General features: G+C 40.7%; 2 protein-coding genes across 7 annotated transcripts in view; one reads left to right on the top strand and one right to left on the bottom strand.

Moving 5' to 3' along the window:
- Window positions 1–23,832, top strand: part of FANCM (FA complementation group M) — a 74,564-nt gene that overhangs the window by 2,094 nt on the left and 48,638 nt on the right. For all 6 annotated transcript variants that reach the window (XR_008971505.1, XM_057403840.1, XM_057403842.1 and 3 more), the window contains exons 3-5: window positions 462–539; window positions 1,220–1,378; window positions 23,433–23,564. Coding sequence is in view for 5 of the 6 variants with exons in the window: in XM_057403840.1 (XP_057259823.1) it covers window positions 462–539; window positions 1,220–1,378; window positions 23,433–23,564 (369 nt within the window). In the remaining variant the exon portion in view is untranslated. The remainder of the gene's footprint in view (window positions 1–461; window positions 540–1,219; window positions 1,379–23,432; window positions 23,565–23,832) is intronic.
- Window positions 6,921–16,179, bottom strand: LOC130596343 (heme-binding protein 2-like). Its single transcript, XM_057403844.1, has 5 exons — window positions 15,911–16,179; window positions 10,325–10,416; window positions 9,079–9,220; window positions 7,598–7,781; window positions 6,921–7,160 (listed from the first exon to the last, which is right to left on the bottom strand). The coding sequence occupies exons 1-5, from the start codon at window positions 16,137–16,139 to the stop codon at window positions 6,989–6,991; spliced, it is 819 nt and encodes a 272-aa protein (XP_057259827.1). The 5' UTR covers window positions 16,140–16,179; the 3' UTR covers window positions 6,921–6,988.

The following is a 23,832-nucleotide window of genomic DNA, read 5'->3' as shown; positions in this document are numbered from 1 at the left end:
ATAGAGCAAGAACATGGGAAGTCTAAGGAATATTTCACCATTTTCCCAGCTGCTAATGCAAGATTTTCAAGTGAGACTCAACTGAACGCTGGTTGGCATGGTGGTTGTCATCCAGTCTCTGTTTGGATTTCCCAGAACTAATTATCCATGATTTACTTTTGGCAGCCCTCTTGAGTCAGCATGCTGTTAATCTTTTTGCGAAATAAGTGAAAAATAATTTCATGTCTTAACCAAGGGTGTTCTGCTGAATGGGACTGGGGTAACACACTTCATCAAGATTAAGTGTTCTTGGATAAAACAGTTATAAACTGAACACTTTGTGCTTCCCATTTGACTTTAGATGTACACTATTTGGAACATTTTATTATTTTTTTTCTACTTTGTGGGTATTCTCATTGGTATAGTTTGTATAGGCCAATAATATCCTCCAAGGATATTGACAGCAACTTTCACTTTCTTAGGTTGTAAGGGAACTAAGCAAATACACAAATCAGTTTCGGATCTTGGCCTTAAGTGCCACACCAGGCAGCGACACAAAGGTGAGTCAGACCTACTTGCATTGTCGAAATAAAGAAGTTTCAGTAGAAGCTGTGTCTAATACCAGTTTGGTATTAAACTGGGATGCGGAAGTCTGTTAGAATTCCACATAAAAACTTACTCTCCTTACAAGCTGTTAGTTGTTAAGGGTTCACCTTTTCATATTATAGGCTTTATTTATTTCCTGACCTTTCTAAAAGGGAATAATACCTTTTTAAGCCTACAAACCTAGTTGAACCAAAATAACATACTCTCAATGCAAAATGGCTTTTGTATTCTGTTTGGTGAGATATATTGGGTAAAAATAAATGTAAAGGTTAGGTTTTCAGTCAAAGGCAGATGATCATCCAAATTGAGTTTAAGCTTCTAGCTCCAGGTTATTTTTCATCAGGTGTTTTATGATGCACCTGAAGCCAAAGAGAGAGGTCTGCCCCTCCAGCCCTCATGCCATAGCATGCTTTTTGCATTTATGAACTCGCCATATTGGCTCTTTGTGTACTGTTTGAGATCTTTAAGTGGAGAGTCTTTCATATTTCCATCTCTAGGCAGGAGCTACCTTTTCCTTACAATTGTATTCAAGGCCTACTGAAATATGGCAGTAATTGCTTTCCTGTGATACTAACATGCATTGTTGGAGTGTTTAGTAAATATGGTCTTTTTTTTTGTGTGGCTTCCCAAACAGGCTGTGCAGCAAGTTATTTCCAACTTACTCATTGCTCAGATAGAGCTTTGTGCTGAAGATTCTCCAGAGATTCAGCCTTATTCTCATGAGCGGCAGGTTGAGAAAATTGTTGTTCCACTTGGTGAAGAATTGGTAGGAATTCAGAATGCTTACATCCACGTGAGTTGTTGCACTTCTTTTGTTGTTAAATGGGCAGTGTCTTTAAATATATAATCTCCCTTCCTATTTTAGCATCTCTGTTTAGATTACCAATAAGTTTTAAAAGTACTACTTTCTGAGGCAATTCACCTTTGACTATAAGTTAAAGAAAAAAATCCATGATTGCAACTATAGCAGCTCCTGTGTCACTTTGTACCAGTGATACCTATTACCTTGCAATAACTTAAAAAGCCCTGGTGGAAAACTTACATTAGAATTAGCTTTCTCATCCTCTTTCAGGAGTCCTTTCAAAATTAAAATGAAACCTAAACTGGGGGTTTCTCAATTTGGCTGAGTTTAGTAGGATTAAGATGTTGAGAGTAGCCTTGTGAAAACTCTATATTGACTGAAGCATTTTCTCTGATTAAGAATATTCTGTAGATCTTTAGTTCACCTGTAAGGGTACCTAGTTCTCCTTGATTTTTTGTTTGTTTTTTTTGGTCTTGGGTTTTTATTTATTTTTCTCTTGAGATTAATTTTTTTCTTTTTTACCAGTAGGTAATGTCCAACTTTAGGACAGATTAGCAGGGGCTAGAACTGTTGGCCATTCAATGATGACTTAATGGTCTTTGTCATCATGGTAAGGTATTGGTAGACAGATGGTGCTACATAAGATACTACTTTGAGAAGTTCAAAATTTATGTTTGGGGTTTTGTTTGTTTGTTTGGGTTTTGTTTTGCTTTTTGGGTTGTTTGTTTTTCTTTTTTGTAAGAAACATTAAAAAAGTAGGATTGGGTTAGTGTCAGACAGTGACCTTGGAGTATGCTTTTGGTTAAAGTTAAATGATTTTGATGTAGTTTGTGAAGACCATTGGAAGACAAACTTGTTTGTTCATTTTCTAGGTTGATTTAGGTCAGCTGTTTTCAAACCAGTCATTTAAATGAGGAAGTTCCACTGATAAAATAGAAAACCTTTAAAGATAGTTTTTATCACTATAGGTGCCTCTGAATGCTTGTACTGAGTGCAGGGATTTCATTTGAGGTGTTTTATGCTGTGAGATTTATGCTGAAATAAGCAGGTAGGTTTGGCTAAGCTGGTCTAATTGAGGAGTACAGACAGATGCTGACTAAATTGACATTGTGGCTTCAGTGGTTTCTGTTTCCTTTCTTTGATCTGGTATTTACATTTGTATTGCTACTGCTTTACCTAGAAAATACAACTTGTGACAGCACAGAGGGCGTCAAAAGATGGTAGCCCAGCCATTTCCAGTTTTTGAGGATAAGCCAAGCCTTAGCCTTAGAGACCTCAGCAACATGGCTTCTGTACTTCAATTTCTGTAGTTGTGCAGTTTCCTGCAGCACAGCGATGGACCTGGGCGATGCCCTGCACTTAAGTTACATATTCATCAAGTACATGTTGCGTTATCCTTGTCCCTTGACAAGAGAATCGGCTGTGAAGCATGTTCTGAATGGGATCAGGATCTCGGAGGAAACTCAAATACGTACATCACTCTTTCAGTACTGCTTGGTTTCTGTGTGATTCTGAAACCAATCCTACCCTAGTCTGTGCTGCAGTAAGGACTGTGGGAGGCTGTGCTTGATGCTTGACAAAAATCAGGTTGCAGATGGCTTCTGCAGTGAGGAGTAGCAAGTTTGCTAGCAGACCTGCTGGCTACAGCTTGTAAATGCATAGCTCCAACTGTACATCTTTATTTCAAAGAATGCATGGGGGTTTTAAAGTTAATTAATTTTGGGGGGGGGGGGTGTCTTAGAGTGACCATTTCAAATTTGGGGCTTAAACAGCCTTTGTAAAATCAAAGTAGCAATTTGTGACTGCTGCTAGTCAAAGGAAAGACGTATACTTGTGTGTCTGTTACAAAAATGAAAGCCAGGTGTGCTCTGCACAATAAGATTATCTTTAATTTTGACAAACAGTAACAGTAAACAAGATGACATTCCAGTGAAAAAGGAGGACAGTGTAAAACACCACAATGCAACAATGCCAGAGAAAAAACCACATTTATATTTGTATACATACAATAAGCAAGGCCCTGAGTATCACAATAGCTGGAATAAACTTTTTAGGCACTAAGCTTGTTTGAAAAATACACAGTATGCAGGACAACATTTGTCTGTTAAGGCTATATCATTTAGTCTTCAAAAAATGAGTGAATTCTGTTTTATTATCTCTTTTGAATGGTGTCAATCTAATAACTTCAAATTAAAAATGACAATCCAGTAACTAATGGCTTACAAAGTAGAGCCACAGGTGGGTAGCAAGACCTATACTGATAACAGGAGTTAGATAATCGTGCTTGATATGACATTTTTAAACTTTCTGAAATGTTGGTTTTGAGTAATAGTAAATTTTCCTTGGCAGTCACTGGATTAACTGTTAAGTAAACTTTATTGTGTGTCAGTTAGAAACTGCAATTCACTGTGCCCCTGCTTGTGAGGAGGGCCGGTTACAGAAGTTGGTACAATGTTTCATATCCATACAGTGTATCTTCAAACTTGAGATTAATTGGTTCTTTATCAGCGGCAGAAGCCATCTAACGTAAATCAAAATCAATACTATCTAGTAATTCACAGTTTTACATAAAATAACATTGAACACTTTGCTGCAGTTAGGATATCAGCACATTCAGATAAATACCTTATTTTTATATTGGACTAACAAGAATGTACCTATAACATAGCCACAGCTAGCTGAGTCAAAGCAGTATTTAGGTGAAGATTGACTATGGAAAGAGACATAAAATACAGTAAATGCTTACGCTTTTTGCGGTACATGCTTAAAATGTAAACTAGATACAGCCTAGTACTGCATGTATGTACTGTATCAGTGTGAGAGGTGATTCAGCTACTTCAGTGACTATTTGATGTTTGCTGTGCCAAAGCATTAAAATGATTTCTCTAACTGGCGAAAGCAATCAAATTGCAGAAACTCTTTAATTTGCCATAAAATATTGTCAAAGGTGAAAATCGTTTTAATTTGCTCTTAAAAAAATCCTTGGGGTGAGGGGCCAAGGGCAAAACAAAACCTGTTATTTGATGGCTCCCTGGACTATCTGTGCAAATCAGTTTTAAAAAAACTTGTTGTTTTCCATTAACTTATTAGCTTTCATGTCAATACTGTCTGGAATTTCCAACAATCTGAGGAAATGTTAAAAATAAAAAGCAAAATAAATAAAAATCAAGCAGGAAATAATTTAAGATCGTGAAAAGGAAGTCTGGGTTTTTTGGGGGGGTGGGTTGGTTTTTAATTTTTGGGTGGTTTTCGTTTTTTTTTGTTTGTTTTTTTTTCTTTGTTTTGAGTTTTTTTGTTTTGTTATTAAATATCTTTCCCCCTCCCCCAGCTATGATCCTGTATCTTGGATAAATTGAGAGGGATAAAAGACATGACAAGTACCTTCATTGCCTTGTCCTTAAGAAGGAAATACTTTGACGTGCATTTAAATTGGCACATCAGACAAAGTGATTCCTAGTTGTGGCCACAACTGGCACAGCTTTTGTGCTGTCACCTGGCAGACCAGATATGAGAGCTTTCTGTTTGGAATAAGAAAGGTCCCAAACCCACAAATATTTTTGTGATCCCCTCCCCCCATCAGTTTATCATCCAGTTGATTTGTGGCCATACAAGTGTTTGTGCTGGGCTAGTGCAGGGTATCTGGACAATCAGGGATAGCAGACCTTCAGAAGATGGTGGTGATGATTGCTTTTTAAAAATAATTTTCTTTCCCCACGAAGACTTTCAGTTTGTTTGCATTAAAACTAAGGCTCTTCTCTCTATCCATCCCAGTCCATGCCCTCCCTTCTCCTTGTTGTCTTCCTGAGGACTCCGTGGGCAGCAGCCACTGGAGGGAACCTTGGTCAGGCTTAGGGGTGCTCAGCCAGGGCCAGCCAGCACTCTATGATCCTGCTGCTCTGCCAGTGGGTTTAGGTTAAGCATAAAGCCAATTTTGTGCAGCAGAGTGCCTTGTGGAACCAGGAGACTTAAAGTTATTGAGACCTTCCTCATAATGGACTACATAAATCCTGTTTGTTTGCCAATTAACTCTACCATAGGCTGGCAGACACTGGCTCTGGTTGTTGTTTTGTATGTTGTAACTGAAGAACACAAAAGCTCTATTTAAAGCCTAAATCCTGTAATTGGCAAATAATTCTGATGCTGTACTAACTTTTTTATATAAAAAGATGTTTACTTTTGTGAAGTGTGAAGATTAAACTCTACCATCATATCTGCAAGGGGAGACATTAAAAAAGGTTTTCTGAGAGCAAAACTGATTGTTACCCTGACTCTGAAGTTTAAGAGGTGTTCTGTAACTGTAGTAAACAGCAAAGCACAAATGCTGCTTTCAGACCTTCTGATGTATGTAGGACTTCGTGAGCTTATCTCGCAGTCACAGTGTGCTAGACTAGCAGTTGTCTACTTGAAGAATTACCATATGGATGAAGGGTAAAAGAAACAAGCTGTGACACAAGAAATTTAGCTATCAGAAATAAAAAAAAGAGTTTCACAGTGAGGGTGGTCAAATACTGGAACACAGGGCCCAGTGGGGTTATGGGCTCCTTGTCCCTGGAGATACTCAAAATCAAATTGTGAGGCCCTGGGCAGCCTGCTGTGCCAGCAGCACTGGCCTCTCTTCTGGATCAGGTCAATGACTGGGAATTTCACGTGTGATTCTGTGAAATACTATGTTATTTATAACATTAATAGTGTGGAATGGCTAGAAGAACACAAAAAGTACGGAACAAGTTACTTCAGCTGCAGTGTTTTAACATTCAGCAAAATTGCAAGAAGAAAGTGTTCAGAAAACTGAAGTGATAGGAATAACCACTTTCTATTTAAGAATGCCAGATACAGTAGTGAGATTACTCTGAGTGTGTGATTAAGGTAACCTGTAACCTTTGCTATCAAATCTTTAATGAGTATTAGGGCTATTCTGCTACCTCAGTCTCATCTCAAGATTAAAAGTACTTTGGTTGAATGCTTTTTGAGGTAAGCATTAAGAATATCTGCTTCACAGATGAAGACATTCAGAGCAGTCAGTACTGGCCTACTCTTAGTCCTTGGTTTAATCCCAGTGGTCTAAACCTGGTAGTTCTCTTCTGAAATGAAGACCTGAATGCTCTTTTTCCAAAGCAGAGCCTACACATATGAGGTGGCTTTCATGTGTCCCATGAGCAGCCCCAGCAGGGTCTCTGTGCAGCTGATGCAGTACCAGGTGCCCACAGCAGGCCAAGGGCTCCCGAGGGCTGTCCCAAGCCCCAAGCAGTCTAGGGATACTAGAAATTGATAAGGAGAGAGGTCTCTGCCTCCCTTATCTTGTAAAAAAAAAAGACAAAAAAAAAAAAGACAAAACAATAAGGTGAACTAGCTTCTAAAGTGCTACAGATCTCCATAAAAATAGTGTAAAAACTGTAAAAGCAGACATGGGAAAGTGTGTGTGTTTTGGGTGTTTACCTCTGTTGAATTATCAGGTTGGAGTGATTACCTTGCTAACCTGGCTAAAAAACACATTGTAAAATCTTTGAGGGTTTGATATTTAGTCTCCTGTAATTCACCTGTAAGATTCTGCCAGTAAATCGGAGTTGAATCTTGTGACTGACAAGCATCAGGAATGGGAGGCTATGGTCTCTGAAGGAACCATATCTCATTGTGCCGATTGGCAGCAGCTGGATTTGTGTATCCTGCAATGATGAATGTATCCTGCAAGCATAACTCAGGGCTCTCCAGAATTTCCGCCAACAGGTTTATTTCTCTCATTATAGAGTCTTCATTGGTGATTCCTCTGAAGCTCCTGTAACAATCAACTGGATATCAAGTTCTTTTTAAAATCCACAGTTTTTTTTCCAGGGTATAGGAATGTCTGTTCTAAATTAGTCACGTTTTACACGTGATACTACTTAACTGTTGCTGATCTTGAACAGCAAACAGCTTTTTCTTAAAATTTCAGTGATACCTCAGGTGCTTTGTTCCCAGTTATGCAGAGTAGTCTGTGTTTTGACATGCTGTTATAGCTCACATTTACATATGCATTGTTTTATCAAGTAAGCTGGTAACCATTAATTCCTGAATATCCCTGTTTCATAAAGCAGGCAGCTTTTAACAATTACTGAAAGCCAAGTTTTACTGTTTGTTAGCTTTTAGAACTTGACTGAGAAGATGTAATGTGCCCAAATTGAAAACTGCATCTCTTTACTGATTTTACTATAACAAAATTAAAATGTTTCTTACCTACTATAAACGATAGTAGAAGGCCATTCTTCAATGATTATGTCAGAGTCAAAAGGATGAGGTGGCTCATCCTGCAGCAGTTCGGGCAGGTAGTATGCTACTGTCACTGACTGTCTCATCTCAGATTGAGATTCGTTTGTATGAACTATGGTCACAATGGGTATTGTTATCCCCAAGTACAGTCCTGAGGAGACAGACAGGAATTTAGTAGGATGTTTTAGAAAATGGAGTTGTGTATTCTAACTTGAAACAAGCATTTTATTATGCTTTGTAGTTTGTGTGTATATAGATGTAAAAAACCTACATGTGCAAATATGTGTGCCTGTGTGTATAGAAAGTAGTATTTTGTGAACATTCCTGTCTTCATGTAAGTCAGGGAGTTTGACTTGTTTCTCCCTCAGGAGATGGTTGTGTTTATCTTGTAAACTGACCTTGTGTTGCATTTTAAATATTTCCGAGCAAAGAACAACATAGGAAGTAAGATGAGGGGGCTGCATTGTGAATTCATTTAGGATTTGCAGTTACCTAAAAATGTTGTTGTATTTTTGCAAAGCTGTAAGAGAAGGTTGACTGTTTTGCCTGTGCAATAGCAGTGATGACTAGGAGTGGGAACTTTGCTTCTGTACACAGTTTGAGAACAAAACTGCAATGTTCTGTTGCCAAAATTACTTTTAATCCATATCAAAGTGTTAAAAGAATGGGGAGAGTGGGGGAAATACCTAACTAAGGAAGAGCTTGTGTGATCGGTATTTCTGGTTTCTTGGAAAGAGGATAAAGGGTTGACTTGATTACAGCACATGTACTATTACAGAACAAACCACTGTGTGTTGCAAAACTTCTGAATCAACTGGAGAATGGGGAAAAAAGTGATGTCTGGAAGCTGAAACTAGATTAAGACAGATTGGAAACTAGGTGCATGTTTGTCATGCAGGCACAAGCTATCAAAGACATGGTGGACTTGCTATTGTTTTAAAGTACTTGAGTTAAAACTGGGTTATTTTTTTGAAAACAGGCTGCAACCACATGCTTTTTTGGTGTCCACTCAGACACGCACAGTTGGAGAATCATAAAGTAAAATAAGGATGCAAAATATTATGGTCTATTTTGTCTTATGCTCTGAATACGTTCTTAGAATAGACGATTTCAGCACTGATGGGAAAACTAACCCACTAAAATTCCATAACAAAGACCTAATTTATAGCTGACAGCCTACAGAAATAGCCAGTGACAATTCCCAGACAGTTGTGGTGGTGGCAATACCCTAGAAACAGGGATGGTTTCCCACATATGTTTGCTTCTTGTCTGTACGCAGAGGGAGCAGCCCTTTGGTTAAGACTCTGCTGCAGAGGCTGTTACAGGGAACTGTCCCAATATACAGGATGGGGTATTTAGAAAAAGCACATAAAAGTCTCCCAGATTAGGAGGAGGTAGTGCATAAACATAACATTTTAACATGAATGTGGAATTGTGGTACTAGTTACCTGAAGAGTTCTGCTCACAAATGTATCTCATCAGCTTCATGAATCCAAGGCATATGCTCTGTTCGTACTGTTTCTCTTTCATTTTTATACAAGCCCATTTGGCTTTTCCATACTGACGTTTTTCATAAAGCAGATCTCCAAGCTGCAAACACAGTAAGATAATTTTTAATTGAAGTTAATAATCTAACCCCCTGAGCAAATAAAAATCAACTAGTATTTCAGTGCTTTACTTACAGCATCAAGACATCTGCTTCTCTAGGTGTATGACCATCATGAGTATGATTTTAAGTCTATGCCAGCCTCTACCTTAAGTGCATACTTTTTAACAGTTTGCTTGTGCTTCATTTCGAGCTACAAGCTGGCATAAGTGTGCATCCAAAACTAATGCAGTGTGTGTCTCTTACAAGAGTAACTGCATCTTTTTTCAATTGTCAGTGAAACGATCTTGAAAGGAAGATGTGAATTTTAAGTCTTTCTCATACACATTGAGAGGGGAGATACTGCTGATTTTGGTCCAGAATTTATTTCAACATACTTCTAGGCAGTTCTCCTTTAATATAAGGAACTGTCATCTTTTGGACTTATAGTGTTGTCCTGCATGAATTTAATTGCAGCAGTCAGGAGTCCCAAACTGTTTAGATAAAATACACTCAATCAAATAGAGATATTTATAAATTTGCATTACATGGATTTATTTACAATAAATGTGACAAGAAAACTTGATATATGGTTAGTAAAGGTTTTCTTGTTTTGTCATGTATTTAAGGATAGACACTTGTTTGCATACTTCCTGAGAGGTAAAAAATTTGCTGGGCACCAGTTTCTGTTTTCATTAGAGGATAAGATTGTTTTGGTAAGATGGGTTGACAAATTGCTGCTTTGTTTGGTTATAACCCATCATGCAAAAGTACGTGCTTGGTTTTAAATTCAGATATTTATCTTTTTCAAGTACTTTTTGCTAATGTTTTATTAACATGAATGTGTAAAGAAGCAAATGTATTGATTTAAATGAAGGAAACAGGAATATAAAAATATGAGGTGTCTTTTGGTTCAGTTATTTAGAAAATGTCACAAGTACTGTAATTCCTGACTATCTTCTGGCTTTCCCAAGAGTTAGAATGCTTTGCACTTATGATTTTAAACATCCTAAATGGTTAAAGTAACTTTATAAAGAAACATACTTTTGGAAACTAGATATGCATACTGAAAACGCTGGAAAAACTTCTGCTGGGGAGGGAAGCAGTACCTTTTCTTTGCGCTGGATCAGAGTAAATGGGATAGTCTGTCTCTCCTGGGGATTGTTATTTCTAGTCAGCTGCTGAATTGGCTCTGCCATTTCTGCAACAAAATAACATTTCTGATTTCAGTCATCAGGCTGGAGAAATAAGGATGAAATGCATTCCATTCTTTCTCTTAGCTAAACTTCAGGAGACTTTGTAACAATTTCAGTTCAATTTTGATAGAAAAGGTTAACTGGCTTCTGTTTCTGTGCTATTAGGAACAGATTCACTCTCCCACTCCTCATTTATTGCAATTATACAGGCATCCATGGAAAGCTTTTGGCAGTGACTGGTTTTCTGGATCTGTGCAGATGATGCTGCCCATTTCAGAAACTCTTTCAGTGTTGGATTCATGTGTATCCACATGAGGAAGTAAATTGAGTTTGCTGCTCTCATTCACACGTTCAAAGAAATACTACTGTGGAGGCTGCATTTCCACATGGTGTTTTATGCCCAGTATTTTACTTCAGCATTTGGTATTATGCACATTTCATCATTAATCATCTGGTGTCACTTCAGTGGAGGGCCACCCAACTGGTTAGGGCAGGATGAAGCATAGGAGGGGCTGGGAAGACCTGATGTGCTCACACTGGTGGGGAGGAAGTGAAGGGGGGGGGGGGGGGTTGAAGTGCAGAAACTGTAGATGAGGGAGGGGAGAAGTGTCCTGTTGAAATTCCTCAATGTATACTTCATTGAAGAACCGTATCTTAAAAAGATACGTGAATGCTTAAAAAAAAAAAATAGAACGTAGATTTGTATTACTTGCTTTTTGTTACAAATTAGTTTTATGCCTACGTACTGTCTGATTAGACACCAAATACATTAGATGAAAGGTTTTATTTCTGTTTGGAAGGGACAGAAGACTGTTGACTTAGAATAAATATTAACATTCTAGAAAAATTGAAGCATAACTTGTATAAAGGTGGGAGTAGAGCAAAACAAGTTTCAGTGTTCTTTTTGTCAGGTTCCATTGCATGTAACAGAAGAACATAGAGCGGTTCAAAATTCTCAAATAGTCACAGTCACCATAAAGCATTGGTAAAGATAAAATGGGATGCAACATTATTTGGCTCATAAGGACACTGCTTTGCATGCTACTTATGCTTGCTGTTGCCTGGTGTCTTGCTCCTTGGAGCAAGAAGGACTCAAGAGCACAGTCTGACATGTATTGTCACCTGTGGTCTGAATGTGCACATTTTGGTGGCGGATCATTAGGTAAAGGAGAGTATTAATTGTTGACTGTTACTGAAGAAATCTAAGCACCTGCATGCTCCCTTACCAGTACTGGGATGGAGCTGAAATGTGCAGTGACTTTTCGAAAGATTCTCACGCTTTATAAGAAATGAAGGAGCAAATCTCTCCTGTTCCCAGGTGTAGTCACGCTAGCAATGCTTCTGTCTGTATTAACCGTTACATTTCCCAGCCAAACTCACATGGATAGAAGGGGCAAGTATATTATACTTGCATAGATGATACTAGCCTATTCTAGTACTTCTAGTTTTGTCATTTAAATATGATTGGGTTAGTGTATTTGCAACTATGGTTGCCCTGACATCAATTCTAGCTGCAACTCAGAAACAAATTCTGCTTAAAAGTTGATCCCTAACAGACAGGCATTGAAACTCTGAATATAAGGTTAGTCTTAAGAATGGAAAGCCTCTCTTCTAGAAGAGTTAGTCCCTTGTTTGTCAAAGTTGAAGTAATACAGACATTTGTGTACTTTGATAGAGGATTAGAAATTTGAATCTTCATGTGTAGTGTTTGAAAGTGCGGAGGTGAATTTCTGTGATATATATTGGACATACATTCAATGAAATAAGAGCCTTTCTCTTAGGTGTTTTAACTGCCTCCGTGTTTTCAGTGGAAAAGGCAGGATGTTGGAGGAAGAAAGCCTTATCCATGTTTCAGAGAAGAGAATTAAGATGCAGTAGAATTAACCTGGTTGCTTAATATATTTGTAGCTGAGCTGGTAATCAAACCTACATCCCCTGGCATTCAGTGCAGGGGTTTTAGCATTAAGACAATTTGGAGTAGTAAAGATCCTTTTAATAAAGGGGAGAAAGCTGCACTTCAGTTAATTTTATTTTTTTTTTAAGTCATTGGGAAAGTTTTAAAATGTAAGTAATAACTGACTAAAATGTAAGTAATAACTGAAAGTTGAAAGTAGGTTAGACTTCAGCACTGAATTTTCTGCAGAGAACTAGTAAACACTTTAGGATTCTAGAACAATTAACTCTATTTTCATATTCCTTTACCAATAAATATGGGGAGGTGTTATATTTTTCCTTTTTTCTTCCATATTAATGCATGGGATAGGGGGATTACAGTTAAAGTCCTTTCAGGAGTTTTATTCTTCAGTTGGCGAATCCGTGTCTGTCAGGCACAACAGTATAGTATTTGGATTAGAAATATTTTAACCTGCAAAATACTTGAGATTATACTGCCCAAAAGCAAATGAGCTGCTTGGTTACATGTCATCTGTCAGTCCCCGCTTGCAAACTTGAATACTGGTGTGACTAAAAAGGCAAGGGGAGTTGTAGCCATGTAGGTAGGTGAAGGCTTGATTTAATTACATTTCAAACTTGTAATGACAGTTGCTACTATGGGTATTACGAATGAGGCAAATCTTTACAAAGGGATATATATAGGTGAGGCATGCTTGACAAGACACGTTCATAGCAGCAAGACTGAGCAGTGTTTAAATTGTGGCGTATCTTAATTGATGTCTAATTGGACCTGCTGGGAGTCTGACTGATATGAGATGTACTTGTCAGATGTGCCCTTAATAATGTACATAATGTACAAAGTTCATACAGAACTTTGTGATTCTAGAGAAGAAGACAGCCTTTGTAATGCAGAGAACCAAAATCTTCATGCTGAAGAGAATTGCTAGAACTGCACCTTGGAGAGAAAGAGGTGCGTGTGGCGGCAGGCTTGGGGCTGGATTTCAGTGCAGTGACCCAGGGGGGGAGACTCCGTTCCTTCCATGCACGTTTCCTGCAGCAACTTCCCTGAGCTTGTTTGTTAATGAATGTTCTTGTGTAGAAACTAGAGTTAAGGAATTTAAAAGTAACCACTGTAGTATGTTTTCTGCATACTCTACATACATAAAATGGAGTTTTCAAGCCAAGAAAGTTAGGTTATACCTTTCTGCACCCTTTGTTTTTTTTTTTTACCTTTTTGTTGCAAGGTTTGGCATAGGTTGGTCAGTCTTAACAGGATTAAGATCCTGTTAGCAGAGTTAAATTGCAATGGCAGCCATATAGATTCTTGTTGTTCACATCTCCCAAAGGCTTAGGTTTTTATTTTTTTAGAATGCTTGCAGTGTTGCTGTTAACTGTAAAAGGTGCTAACAAGCTACAAAGCAAGTCACCTTTTTGAAAGGTATGCTGTTGAATGAATTGGGTATAAAAGCCTGTGGCAGTGTGGAACTATTGATGAGAGGGTTGGCAGTGTTCCTGTTTTGCAGACTTCACCACTAGACTACAGGAGATGCAGCACTTGAGACGTTAACAACAGGATGTGAGTCTGCAGTTACCAGACTGGCAGTCAATAGCCAAGTAGATTTCTTGTATTTTCTTATTGTGAGTCCAGCAGCTTGGTTGGGGCACACTAGTCCAGAGTGGCTGCCTGCTCCTGAGTGCCAGGGAGGATTTCTCCCCTGAAAAGTCCTATTGCCTCTCTGTTCCCTGAGGCTCAACTACACTACAGCTGACTGGATGCTAAACAGAGATACTAACAAATTACTTGAACTTTGACTGGAACATGTGAACAGCCTAAGGGTTTGCCAGATTAGTTTCACTTGAGATGTAACCAGCTCTTCACATGCAGCCCTGAACAGAGGCTGAAGGAAAATCTGTTTAGATTTTTGTAAAGATTGCTTAGCATTACAAAGTAAACCTTTTATAATACAGTAACTAAAATGTGATAAAATATTACTTCTGATGTGTTTTCTAGAGTTCAGATCTTGTCTAATAGATACTGGGAATTTCAATCCCTCGTTTCATGTATTGGAATATCAGATCGTTCTATGGGAAGGAATTTGGTTTTCTTATACACAAAGCTGCTCTTGAGGAGCAGCTTAGTGCCTATCTGTGCATTAAATTAGGAGCCCCTCTCCTTTCCTAGAAGGTGAAGCTGTCAGGTTTGATGCACTGGTCACATGCAAACCCACAGCTGTTGGGGTGTGTATTTGAACTCCATGGGGTGACACCACTGTTGTGGGGCAGCCCAAGACCCCTCCTCAGGGGGCAGGGAGAGCAGGGCAAGCCAGTGAACTCTGTTCAGACTTTCTTTTAGTACCTGATGGGGTGTTAATTTTCATTGTTAAAACATTAGAAAGAGAAGATAAGGCTTCTAGGCATGACTGAAGAGGAGGCTGTACCCTCTTTGTTATGTTGGGATATAGAAAAACTTTTTGAGTAACAGTTGTTTCACGGTGGTCATATGTAGTAGTACGTTGCTCAAGGCTTTACTGCTTCCTGGCCTCTGAGAAGGTGAACAGGGGAGATGCTGAAAACCGACCTCTTGCTTCTGGGCAGGACACAAGGTAACTTGGAAACTCACAGGACTCCCAGTGAGCTAAGTTTCCAGTTACTCTGCTGCTTGTTGTAAGTTATCTGACTGGTTACAGGCTTTCAGATTCTTAAGTTTTTCTTAAATTGAAAGTAAACCATTTCCGAATTAGACAAGCCTGGGAGGCTTACTGTCAGAAAGCTAGGTCAATCCTTTTACTTGTTTACTCTGCACTGTCTTTCAGTTCAATCATCTTTAAAAAACTCAGTAATCATAAAATCATAGATTGAGGTTGGAAAGGACCTCGAAGATAAAGTGGTCCAACTAACTTTTGGAACTAACGTTTTGGAGAGGTGCAGGAGATACTCTTAAGAATGTTTTTGCATGTAGTCAATTTAATAATTAATGCTTTTTCGGGTAGTGATTAAATATTAAGAAGAATGGTTTTGTAGGTAGTCATTTAAATATTCAGACTAAAATCTCACATCAGTTCTTTTAAGTATAAATAGGTCAGTCACCTACTACATCTACTTCTCTCGGAAAAGCCTCTCGAATTGCTCCGCGCAAAGCTTTGCTCAGACTTTATGCCTCGGAAGCGTACAGACCTGCAGTGGGATAGTCATCTCCCTCAGTCCTGGCCCTCCCCGGGGGGATCGCGCATCCCCCTGTACCAGCCGTGCCCGGCTGCCCCGCGCTGCTCCCGGCCCTTCCCCACAGCTCTCTGGGGCCACCAGCAGGGTGCCGGCCCCGAGGACAAGCTTCCCCTGGTCTGCGGCGATCGGGGAGGCTGGCAGAGGCTCCACCACTGCCGTCCGGTGCCCCGCGCAACGGCCGCGGGGCTCCCGCCTAGGAGCGTTTCGCACGGGGCTAGAGGGGGACACCCAGCGGCTGAAGGTCAGGAATAGCCGGGAAGGTTACGGTATCGGCAGGTAAACTCAGAAATCCCGCCTCCCTAATACCCCTAAAGCCCCGCCGGCTGCTGAGGGCGTAAGCGGTTTAGCCCGGCCCGACCGCGGCGCGGCCCGGACGTCTCTTACCGCGGGGCACGTCCACCTGGTGCCCCCTGCCCACACTCTGCCAGTAGCTCAGCAGCCGCTCCTGCTCCTCGTCCTCCATGCGCTCTGCCGCCTCCTCGTCCGGGCTGCTGCCGTTGCTGTGGTACGCCGAGTCGGCGCTCTCCTCCGCCATCCCGTCCAGGTCCTCCAGCGTGATCATCGCTGGGGCGCCCGGCTCCGCGGTGCCCATGCGGCACCCTCCCGTCTCCATCGCGCCGGGCCAGGAGGGGAGCGGAGCGAGCTGGGCTGGTCCGGGCTGGCCTGGACGCGCTGCCGCCGCCGTGCCGCCTTATGAAGGGCTCTCCCTGCCCTGGGATTTGCGGGCGGGCGGGGAGCACTGACACGCGCTGGGGCGGCCCCCGCCGAGGGAGGGATGGACGGAGGGAGGTACGCTGGCCCCGCACTGCCCTCCCGCGCGGGCTGGCAGAGCACGGCACTGCCAGCGCGACTTTGCCAGCCAGCCTGATGCTCTGTAGGTTCGCCCTTGGTGTTGTAGGATCCAAGCAGTGTAGATCTCGAAGTTTGTTTCGTATGTTTTTTCGCTGTTAAGTCTCTTTCTTAGCTATTTTCTTCATCATCTTTTTCTCCCTGCTGCTCATCAGGTCCTGTTAGTCCTTCTTTATTGTGACTTTCTTTTAATGTTTTCAAATAAAGCTTGAAATACAAGTTTTTCACTTTGGGAGTGTCTGCGAGGTCATACCAAACTGGCTTCAGCCTGGAGTGCAAAAGCCATGGGTCATTTCATTATTGGAAGTCGAGCGCTACATGATTTTGCCATTGCTGAGGCAAACCTCTCTGAGAAAGAGGGGCATGAGCAGACCTGTCCTGTGGATGGCTATGACAATTAAAGTAGGATCTGAATTTGAATCAGGGCTCTATGTGGAGTCTGTAATTCTATTTGTAGTTGTCTTTCATTACAACTTTCATGTGAAATAAGTGGGCAGGCAGGAAAAGGGAACCTCTGAGCTTTTAGAATTTTAGGATAATAGGAAAATAGTCCTCTCATGTCCACTAGTGAGATGCTTGCAGGAGGATACCAAGGGTTAGGGGTATAACTGTGATGTGATCCTTAATCTCTCCCCCTCCACTTTTATTTTCTTTTCTGACCAGTATCTTTCAGCTGAGGTTCCCCGAGCCTGATCCTGGTGTGAAAATGAAGTGTTAATTGCCCCAGAAGCCAGAGCTGTGCAAGTCCTGACTGCACACTTCTGACAATACAGGTTGAAATCCTGCCGTTCCTATGAAGTGTTTCTTCTGTTAGTCAAAGCTGACCAGCCAAGGACTGTTGTTTCTTTGAGAAATACAGGAGCAACTACCAGTCGGAACATCTTGAGAGAACAGTCTTAACCTAGTGGATTTAGCATGTGGGTATGTTTTGCAGAAAAGTGGGATGCTCTGGGTGCAGCAGGTGAAGCAGATAGTTCTACTGCAAGGATGCTTGGCTTCTTATCTGTGGGCAGTCTGTCAGCATCACAGGCGCTTCTCTGATCTGAAATTCACTGAGAAGGCAAATCCTTGCCAAATGTTGGCAATAATGCTTTAGGGTTTGGTTGGGTTATGATTTGATTTCAAGGTCAACTACCTAGTGTACAGAATTGCAGGATTCATTGAAATCATGCTGAAGCACTGTATTTTCTGACAGTTACCTGGTTTTCCTTGCAAAAGGAAGTTCCTTGAACTTCCCTTGTGGAGCAGCTACATGGCCATGGGTAGGTACCTTGAAGGAAGGCACAATGGGAATCAATCCGTGTCACAGGTAATGTCTAATCACACGTTGGTACAGTGCAAACAGTGGCTTCACTTTTGTGGGAAAGGTATTTTTCATGCAATTTTGGAAGTTGGATTATTACTACCAAGTAAGGGCACCCTGGCTCTGGGTGATTTCTTCCAGGAAACTGTTTTTTGAGAAGAGCTGGCCTTTTGAGGCCAACCTGTAGAGGCTCTTCTGCTGCCTGTCCTGCAGAAATAATTCTGGCACTTTCTCATAGAAAACAGCCTCACCTCATTTGTTCAAGCAGTAATTGTGCAAATGGATAGTTGCTAATTATTTCTGTTGAGAGGATTGCTAAGCCTTGTTGTGGAGATGGGGGAAAAAACTCAGGAAAAAAAACAACAACCAGAAGAATTGTCTAAAATCACAGCTAAATTTCTCTATTTGTGAGAAATGCCACCAAGTTTTGACTGGCTACCTGTGCAAAAGAGACTGGTGGGAGCTTCAGATCATGCTTTAAAGATCTACTGGCACAGTAGATCTTTGTGTGTGTGTATTTTGTTTGCCTTTGGTTTGTGATATGCTTAGTAATTACAGGCAAAGGGCTGTGTTTGATAGAGTACTGAAGAAGATGTTCTCTCAGCTCAGATAACAGAGTAACTGTTACAGGAGTTGAACAAAGCCATTTGCTATTGTAATTTCATGTGTGACTGTTGGCTGATAGTCACTCTTGACATAATATGGTTTTGGTAGTTTGGTATTCTTTGTGCTTTCCTGGCAGGTTCTATTGCTGAACATAAAAGAAAAACAAATACTCAGCCTTGCAAATTGAGGATATGAAACATCCTCAGTACGATGCTTTCTGTGCTGTGCAAAGTGATGACATTTCCTGAGTGGCAGATGGATGTAGAAAAAAACACTTCCTTCTTACAACTTTGCAAGTTAAAGAGTAAAAATATTCTCAGTGAAATTAGTTGAAAGGTAAAAAGTGCAAGCCTGCTTTTTCTGTAACTTCTAAGAAGTGAAAAATGTTGTAATAAGAGAAAGCAGATGCTAGAAGAAGCCAAACTATCGTATCTTTTTGATAAGTGCCAGCTTCTAGGGAAGAGCCATGTATCTTCAGTGTGAACAGCTCCCTGGGGAGTGGAAAGACTGTGAAGGATGAAGAAGTGAATATAAACTTAGCAACAAAACTTTCAAAGGCACTGAGATCATTACTAGGTTGATCAGTATTGGTTTGGGAGAGTTCCAGTATCTGCTTAAAACTGGTGTACCCTGCTGTGTCCCTGATACTTTATTTTTGTCGTTGGAAAGGTAAGAAAGTGTCAATAGAATGAATGCTCACACAAAACAGCACTTTCCTCCCTGTTGTTTAAAGTGAGTTTAAGGATGCCAGGGAGGGACTCTTCATGAGGGACTGTAGCGCTAGGGCCAAGGGGTAATGGGTTCAAACTGAAACAGGGGAAGCTTAGGTTAGATATAAGGAAGAAGCTCTTCCCTGTGAGGAAAGTATTTCCTTACTCCTGGTTTTAATGGTCCTCTGTTAAGTCAGACCAGTGGGCATGTTGACGTTCCCATACAGCTATAGGTCTGACATTACCTCACCAATGCACAGACCAGTTCCATTTTAGCAGCCTTCCAGTACCTAAAGGGTGCAACAGGAAATCTGGAAAGGGACTTTCTACAAGGGCCTATAATAACAGGACAAGGGGTAATGGCTTTAAGATAAAAGAAGGGAGATTTGCATTAGGTACCAGGAAGAATTTCTTCCCTATGAAGGGTGGTGAGGCACTGGCACAGGTTGCCCAGAGAACCTGTGGCTCCCCCAACCCTGGTAGTGCTCAAGGCCAGGTTGGACAGGGCTTTAGGCAGCCTGGTCTAGTGGAAGGTGTCTCTGTGCATGGCTGGGGGTTGGCACTAGATGAGTTTTAGGGTTCCTTCCAATTCAAAACAGTCGGTGATTCTGATTTTCTTCCACACCAATTCTGCACCTTGTCCAGCTCATTTGGAAGGGGTCTGTGGCCTATTTGGGCATTGAAAACACTGGAGCTGGTTGGCTGGGAGAGCGGGGGAAGGAGGTGAAGAAAATGGCAGCTCTTTTTACGTACAGTGTGACTGTATGAACCCCATGTCAGATCTGCCAGTCGGAGCACTCAGAAAGTTTCCTGGCACTTTGCCTTTCCTGTGGACAGAAGTGGACCTTCTGAGTCTTTGTTTTGCGAAGGAACAGTCTACGTAGAGGCTGTTTTCTCTCATCCTGCTCCCCCACTTTGAAATAAAACGGTTGTTTATGCCTGGCAGATTTCTTTTTTGTCTTTGGTACAGAATACTTGCAAACCTGCAGTGAAATAATTAGTCTGGGTCATTTGTTTAGAGCCTTTGTTTTTTATTGTGCCAATTAACAGCAGTTTTTGGTGAGGTGTAGCTGAAACAGCAACAGTTCTTTGCCCTGCCAGTTGTGCTTGTAATACACATGGTGCTCCTCAGCTAATGTAGCTCCAAACAGCAGGTCCTAAGCTAATCTCAGGTACAAGTTTCAAAAAAACAGTGTGATTTGCTATGGAAGATATTCAGCAAACCCCCTTATGTTCTTGCAAGTTTAGTGCAGTATGGGATAACTCTACCAGGTGTCTTTTATATATTGGTAGTAAATCTGTCAGTTTTTTGAACTCTGAGAACTAGAGATAAGCCTTGAGTCCTACTAAGCAATTAATTTAAATGAATTCTACATTTCTGTTTTTAAATAGGTAACATAAGACTTGAATGTTTTGGAAAAAGTGAGCAGACTTTCCAGAAGTATTATCTTTTTAATTAAAAATAAAGGTATGGAGGCAAGATAAATGCAATCACTCTGAGCAGCGCTTGTTTCTGTATCTCCCCTAAGTAGGTTATGTTTGCTGTTCCTTATTAGTTTTGAAGCTCCAGGTGACTGGATCCTGCTGTCTTTCATAATAGTCTTCCTTGGTTTGTTTTGCAGAAGATGATTAAATCAGACAGGGCTGTACACTGAGTGAACAGTGACAATGTAATTTTCTTACATATTATAAACTAGGTCAAGGGATGAAACAGAAAAGTACATGTAATGGAAATTTCTTTTTTAAAAAAGCTATGCAACAAGTACAAGAAATAATAAACCAGGTCTGGAGCATTATACTTATGTGGCCATTACTTTTCGATGAAAACATTAATTTCTTTTCTAGAGAAACATCTTTGCGTTCAGAGACTGGATCCATTTCCACTACTTGAGGCATAGTTTAAGCTTCATCTTCAGCATTTCAGTTGTGCTCATGTCTAGCTCTTTAGGGTTTGATGGGAGGTTAGAGAGCTATGTCAGTGGTATCCCATTAAAATAAAGAGCACTAAGTTATCCCTTGCATGGTTAACCTTTTTTTGTTTATATTAAATGACTTTTTTTTATAAGCTGGCATAGGTATTTCCATCTCTGCCTTTTTAAAATGACTTTTCAGATACAGGCCAGATTTAAAAACAACATAATAAACTGGTAAAAGATGAACTTTTGAATTTCAAATTCTTAACACTAAACCAAGTATGAGAAATAAAGTTATTGTGCATTTAGATTTCCAAGTGGCTCAGTGAAAGTTTTTGACTCTGTTTTAAGAAAAGATTTCTTTTTTTTTTTTCCTCTGGAAATTTCCCAGCAATATTGTGGTTTCCAATTTGTGTCTGCTTATTGGTGGTGGTACAAGTGCTTTATTTGGTCTAATTAATCCATTAGTCTTAATTAGAAGGGGTGCTTGGGGACTGCTTTGCTTTGCCTGGGGAGCTGCCTGAGGCCATCACCAGGCTTCCTGGGGATCAAGGTGGTTGGAAGTGCCCGGGGGCACTTCAGCTGCAGATGGATGTTCAGCCCCTGCAGCAGGTCTGACGACGACTGTCCCGGCATGCATGGGGTGGGCAGTGATCCTCAGCATCATCCTGCCTTTGACGTTGCTCCCGTGGGCATCTCCCATCCCCTTCAGCCAGGAGCAGTGAGCTGAGCTGGGCTCCTCTCAGCAACAGCAGGAATTTGCCAGTCGGGAGGCCCAGAGTAGAGAAGAGGAGCAACCTGAGACACACCAAAGCATTCATAATTTAGGCTTTGTTTCTGTTATTTCTCATCAGCCTTTATCTGTTATAATCAGCTTAGCCTGCTGACTTCAGCTAGCTGTTTTCCAAAGTCCTGCTGGCATGGAGCTGGGGGCATTGTGGAAATTCCCCAGCACATTGTTTCCCCAGTTTGGCTGGTGCTTTCACAAGTTTTCTTTCACTATTCCAAAGTTCTCTTTGCTTTTTGGTTCTTTGGGGCATTAATGCTGGGGTAATTGATGATGGCAATTATCCCTTCTCCCCACCCTTTTCACAGTATTTTCCACTTAATGCCACATAGGCACAGGACACAAAGTAAGCTGCTGCTACACTGAGAGGGTATGAGTAGAATGTGGTTATTTGTAATGTTTGTGCATCCTGACAGGCTCTAATAACCCAGCATATGGGGGAAGAGGACAAACAGAGTGTTGTCACTTCGTGTATAAACACACTGCACTTTCACAGTTGGCTTTATTTTCCTGTTATTTTGTCTTTGCAAGCTGAAGACCTACTTAGGTCAGTATTGTTTGAGGCCTGAAAGTTAGACCTGTTTTTATTGCTTCAGTTGGACTTGGTTGTCACTGGGCTGGAAGAACAGCAGTAAACGGATTAGGCATCTGTTATGCTATAGCCTTTGAGCAGTTCAGCTGAACCGGTATTAAAATACCCAGAAAACTTGGGAAATGCATTGGATGTAAGCAGCTATGGGGAGCCATCTGCTGTCAAACTATGTCAAGACTGCCTTTGAAAAAGCTTCTTGTTGTGCACCAAGATGTTTTTGGGGCTACTAGCCAAGTGGGCCAACAGATTGTAAGCAATTTTTGTAGAACAAATCTGATTACTCCAATTATTACAGAGTTAGCAGTCATGCAAAACTAGGTCTGTGAAAAAAATCCTGACCACCTAAGGCGGAGAAACAAAAAGGAAAAACAGGATTAAGATGAATTAGTGCAGGTCAGTTTCCTTGTTTCACCCATGTGGAAAGCGGGTACATGTGATGTATAAAAGCAAATTGTCTTTTGGTGTGGTTTCCAAAGGAAACAGGGTTTGCTGCTGTTGGGCGCTTAGTCCTCTCTGCTCAGCTCTCCTGACTCCTGTCCCTTCCCCACACAACTTTCTAACCTGTTGACTAGTCCTTTGCCTATGATAATTTAAACTTCTCAAAGCTCAGTGCAGGTTTTCTTGACACCAGTGCCATTGTAGTTAGGGTTGCCAGTCTAAGAGCCACCTGCAGCAGGAGCTCAGTAGCTGGCTGCCCATCTCATTTTGGTGCCTCCCTGCTTTGTCGGTACTTGTGCGATTACAGAAGCACAGTGTGTGCTTCCACTTCTCAGTTATTTGATTGATGCAGGGTTATCTTAGGGGCAGGAGCATATTTATCTGTAGATTAGAGGGCACAAATCCTTATTTAGGAAACCGAGCTGTGATAGTTCTACGGCTCTTAGAAGAATTTTGTAAACTATCCTAGAAACCTCCTGATACTGGAGAATGTTACAGTGAGGTACAGGGACACCGGGTGTCATCTGGTACAGTAACACATTTTTCAGAAACCAGTGCAGTTTGTTTTGAAAACCTCTGTGTTTTAAATAAAATAAATGAGCTGCTGCTTGTGTTCTGTTGTGTAAGATCTTTAAAAATAAAACTCCTTCAATGGGCTAAATATGCATTCCTTCGTATCTTTTGTGTTCTTCTGTGTTTTGTTTGCAGGTACTAGAAACATTTGCTGGACGCCTGATTAGAATAGGAGTTTTAGCAAGGCGGAATATTCCCAGCCTTACAAAGTACCAGATAATTCTAGCAAGAGATCAATACAGAAAAAACCCTTCTTCACAAAGTGCGGTAAATCTCTTTATTTCATGTTACTAAAGTAATGAATAAATAGTGTGCAAATTTTCATTGAATGTTTTAAGTTAGATTTCCTTTGTAACATTCTGGTTTTAGCTCTCAAATAAAATATACAACAAAATATGCCTACTTTTTCCACATTTCTTCATGCTAATTCAGTGGAGTTAAGGAAAAGGTAAAGAACTCCATTTCCAAACTGAAATTGTTTTGAGAACTTAAGTAATTACTTTCTTAAGTAGTTACTGACTGCCAAGTTTAAACT

Source organism: Pezoporus wallicus, unplaced genomic scaffold (assembly GCF_028554395.1).
Source record: "Pezoporus wallicus isolate ANWC-B61680 ecotype Strahan unplaced genomic scaffold, APGP_CSIRO_Pwel_v1 contig_7227, whole genome shotgun sequence".
Taxonomy (NCBI): domain Eukaryota; kingdom Metazoa; phylum Chordata; class Aves; order Psittaciformes; family Psittacidae; genus Pezoporus; species Pezoporus wallicus.
This window is presented reverse-complemented; position numbering and strand designations above follow the sequence as displayed.

What these genes read in the sequence shown, in the direction of transcription:
- LOC130596343 (XM_057403844.1), bottom strand. Translation starts at nt 16,139, where the DNA reads ATGGAGACGGGAGGGTGCCGCATGGGCACCGCGGAGCCGGGCGCCCCA. An exon ending in CCAGGTGGACGTGCCCCGCG is followed by an intron (nt 10,417 to 15,910) that starts GTAAGAGACGTC and finishes ATTTTGTTGCAG; the next exon opens with AAATGGCAGAGCCAATTCAG. An exon ending in TTGTGAGCAGAACTCTTCAG is followed by an intron (nt 7,782 to 9,078) that starts GTAACTAGTACC and finishes CTGTCTCCTCAG; the next exon opens with GACTGTACTTGGGGATAACA.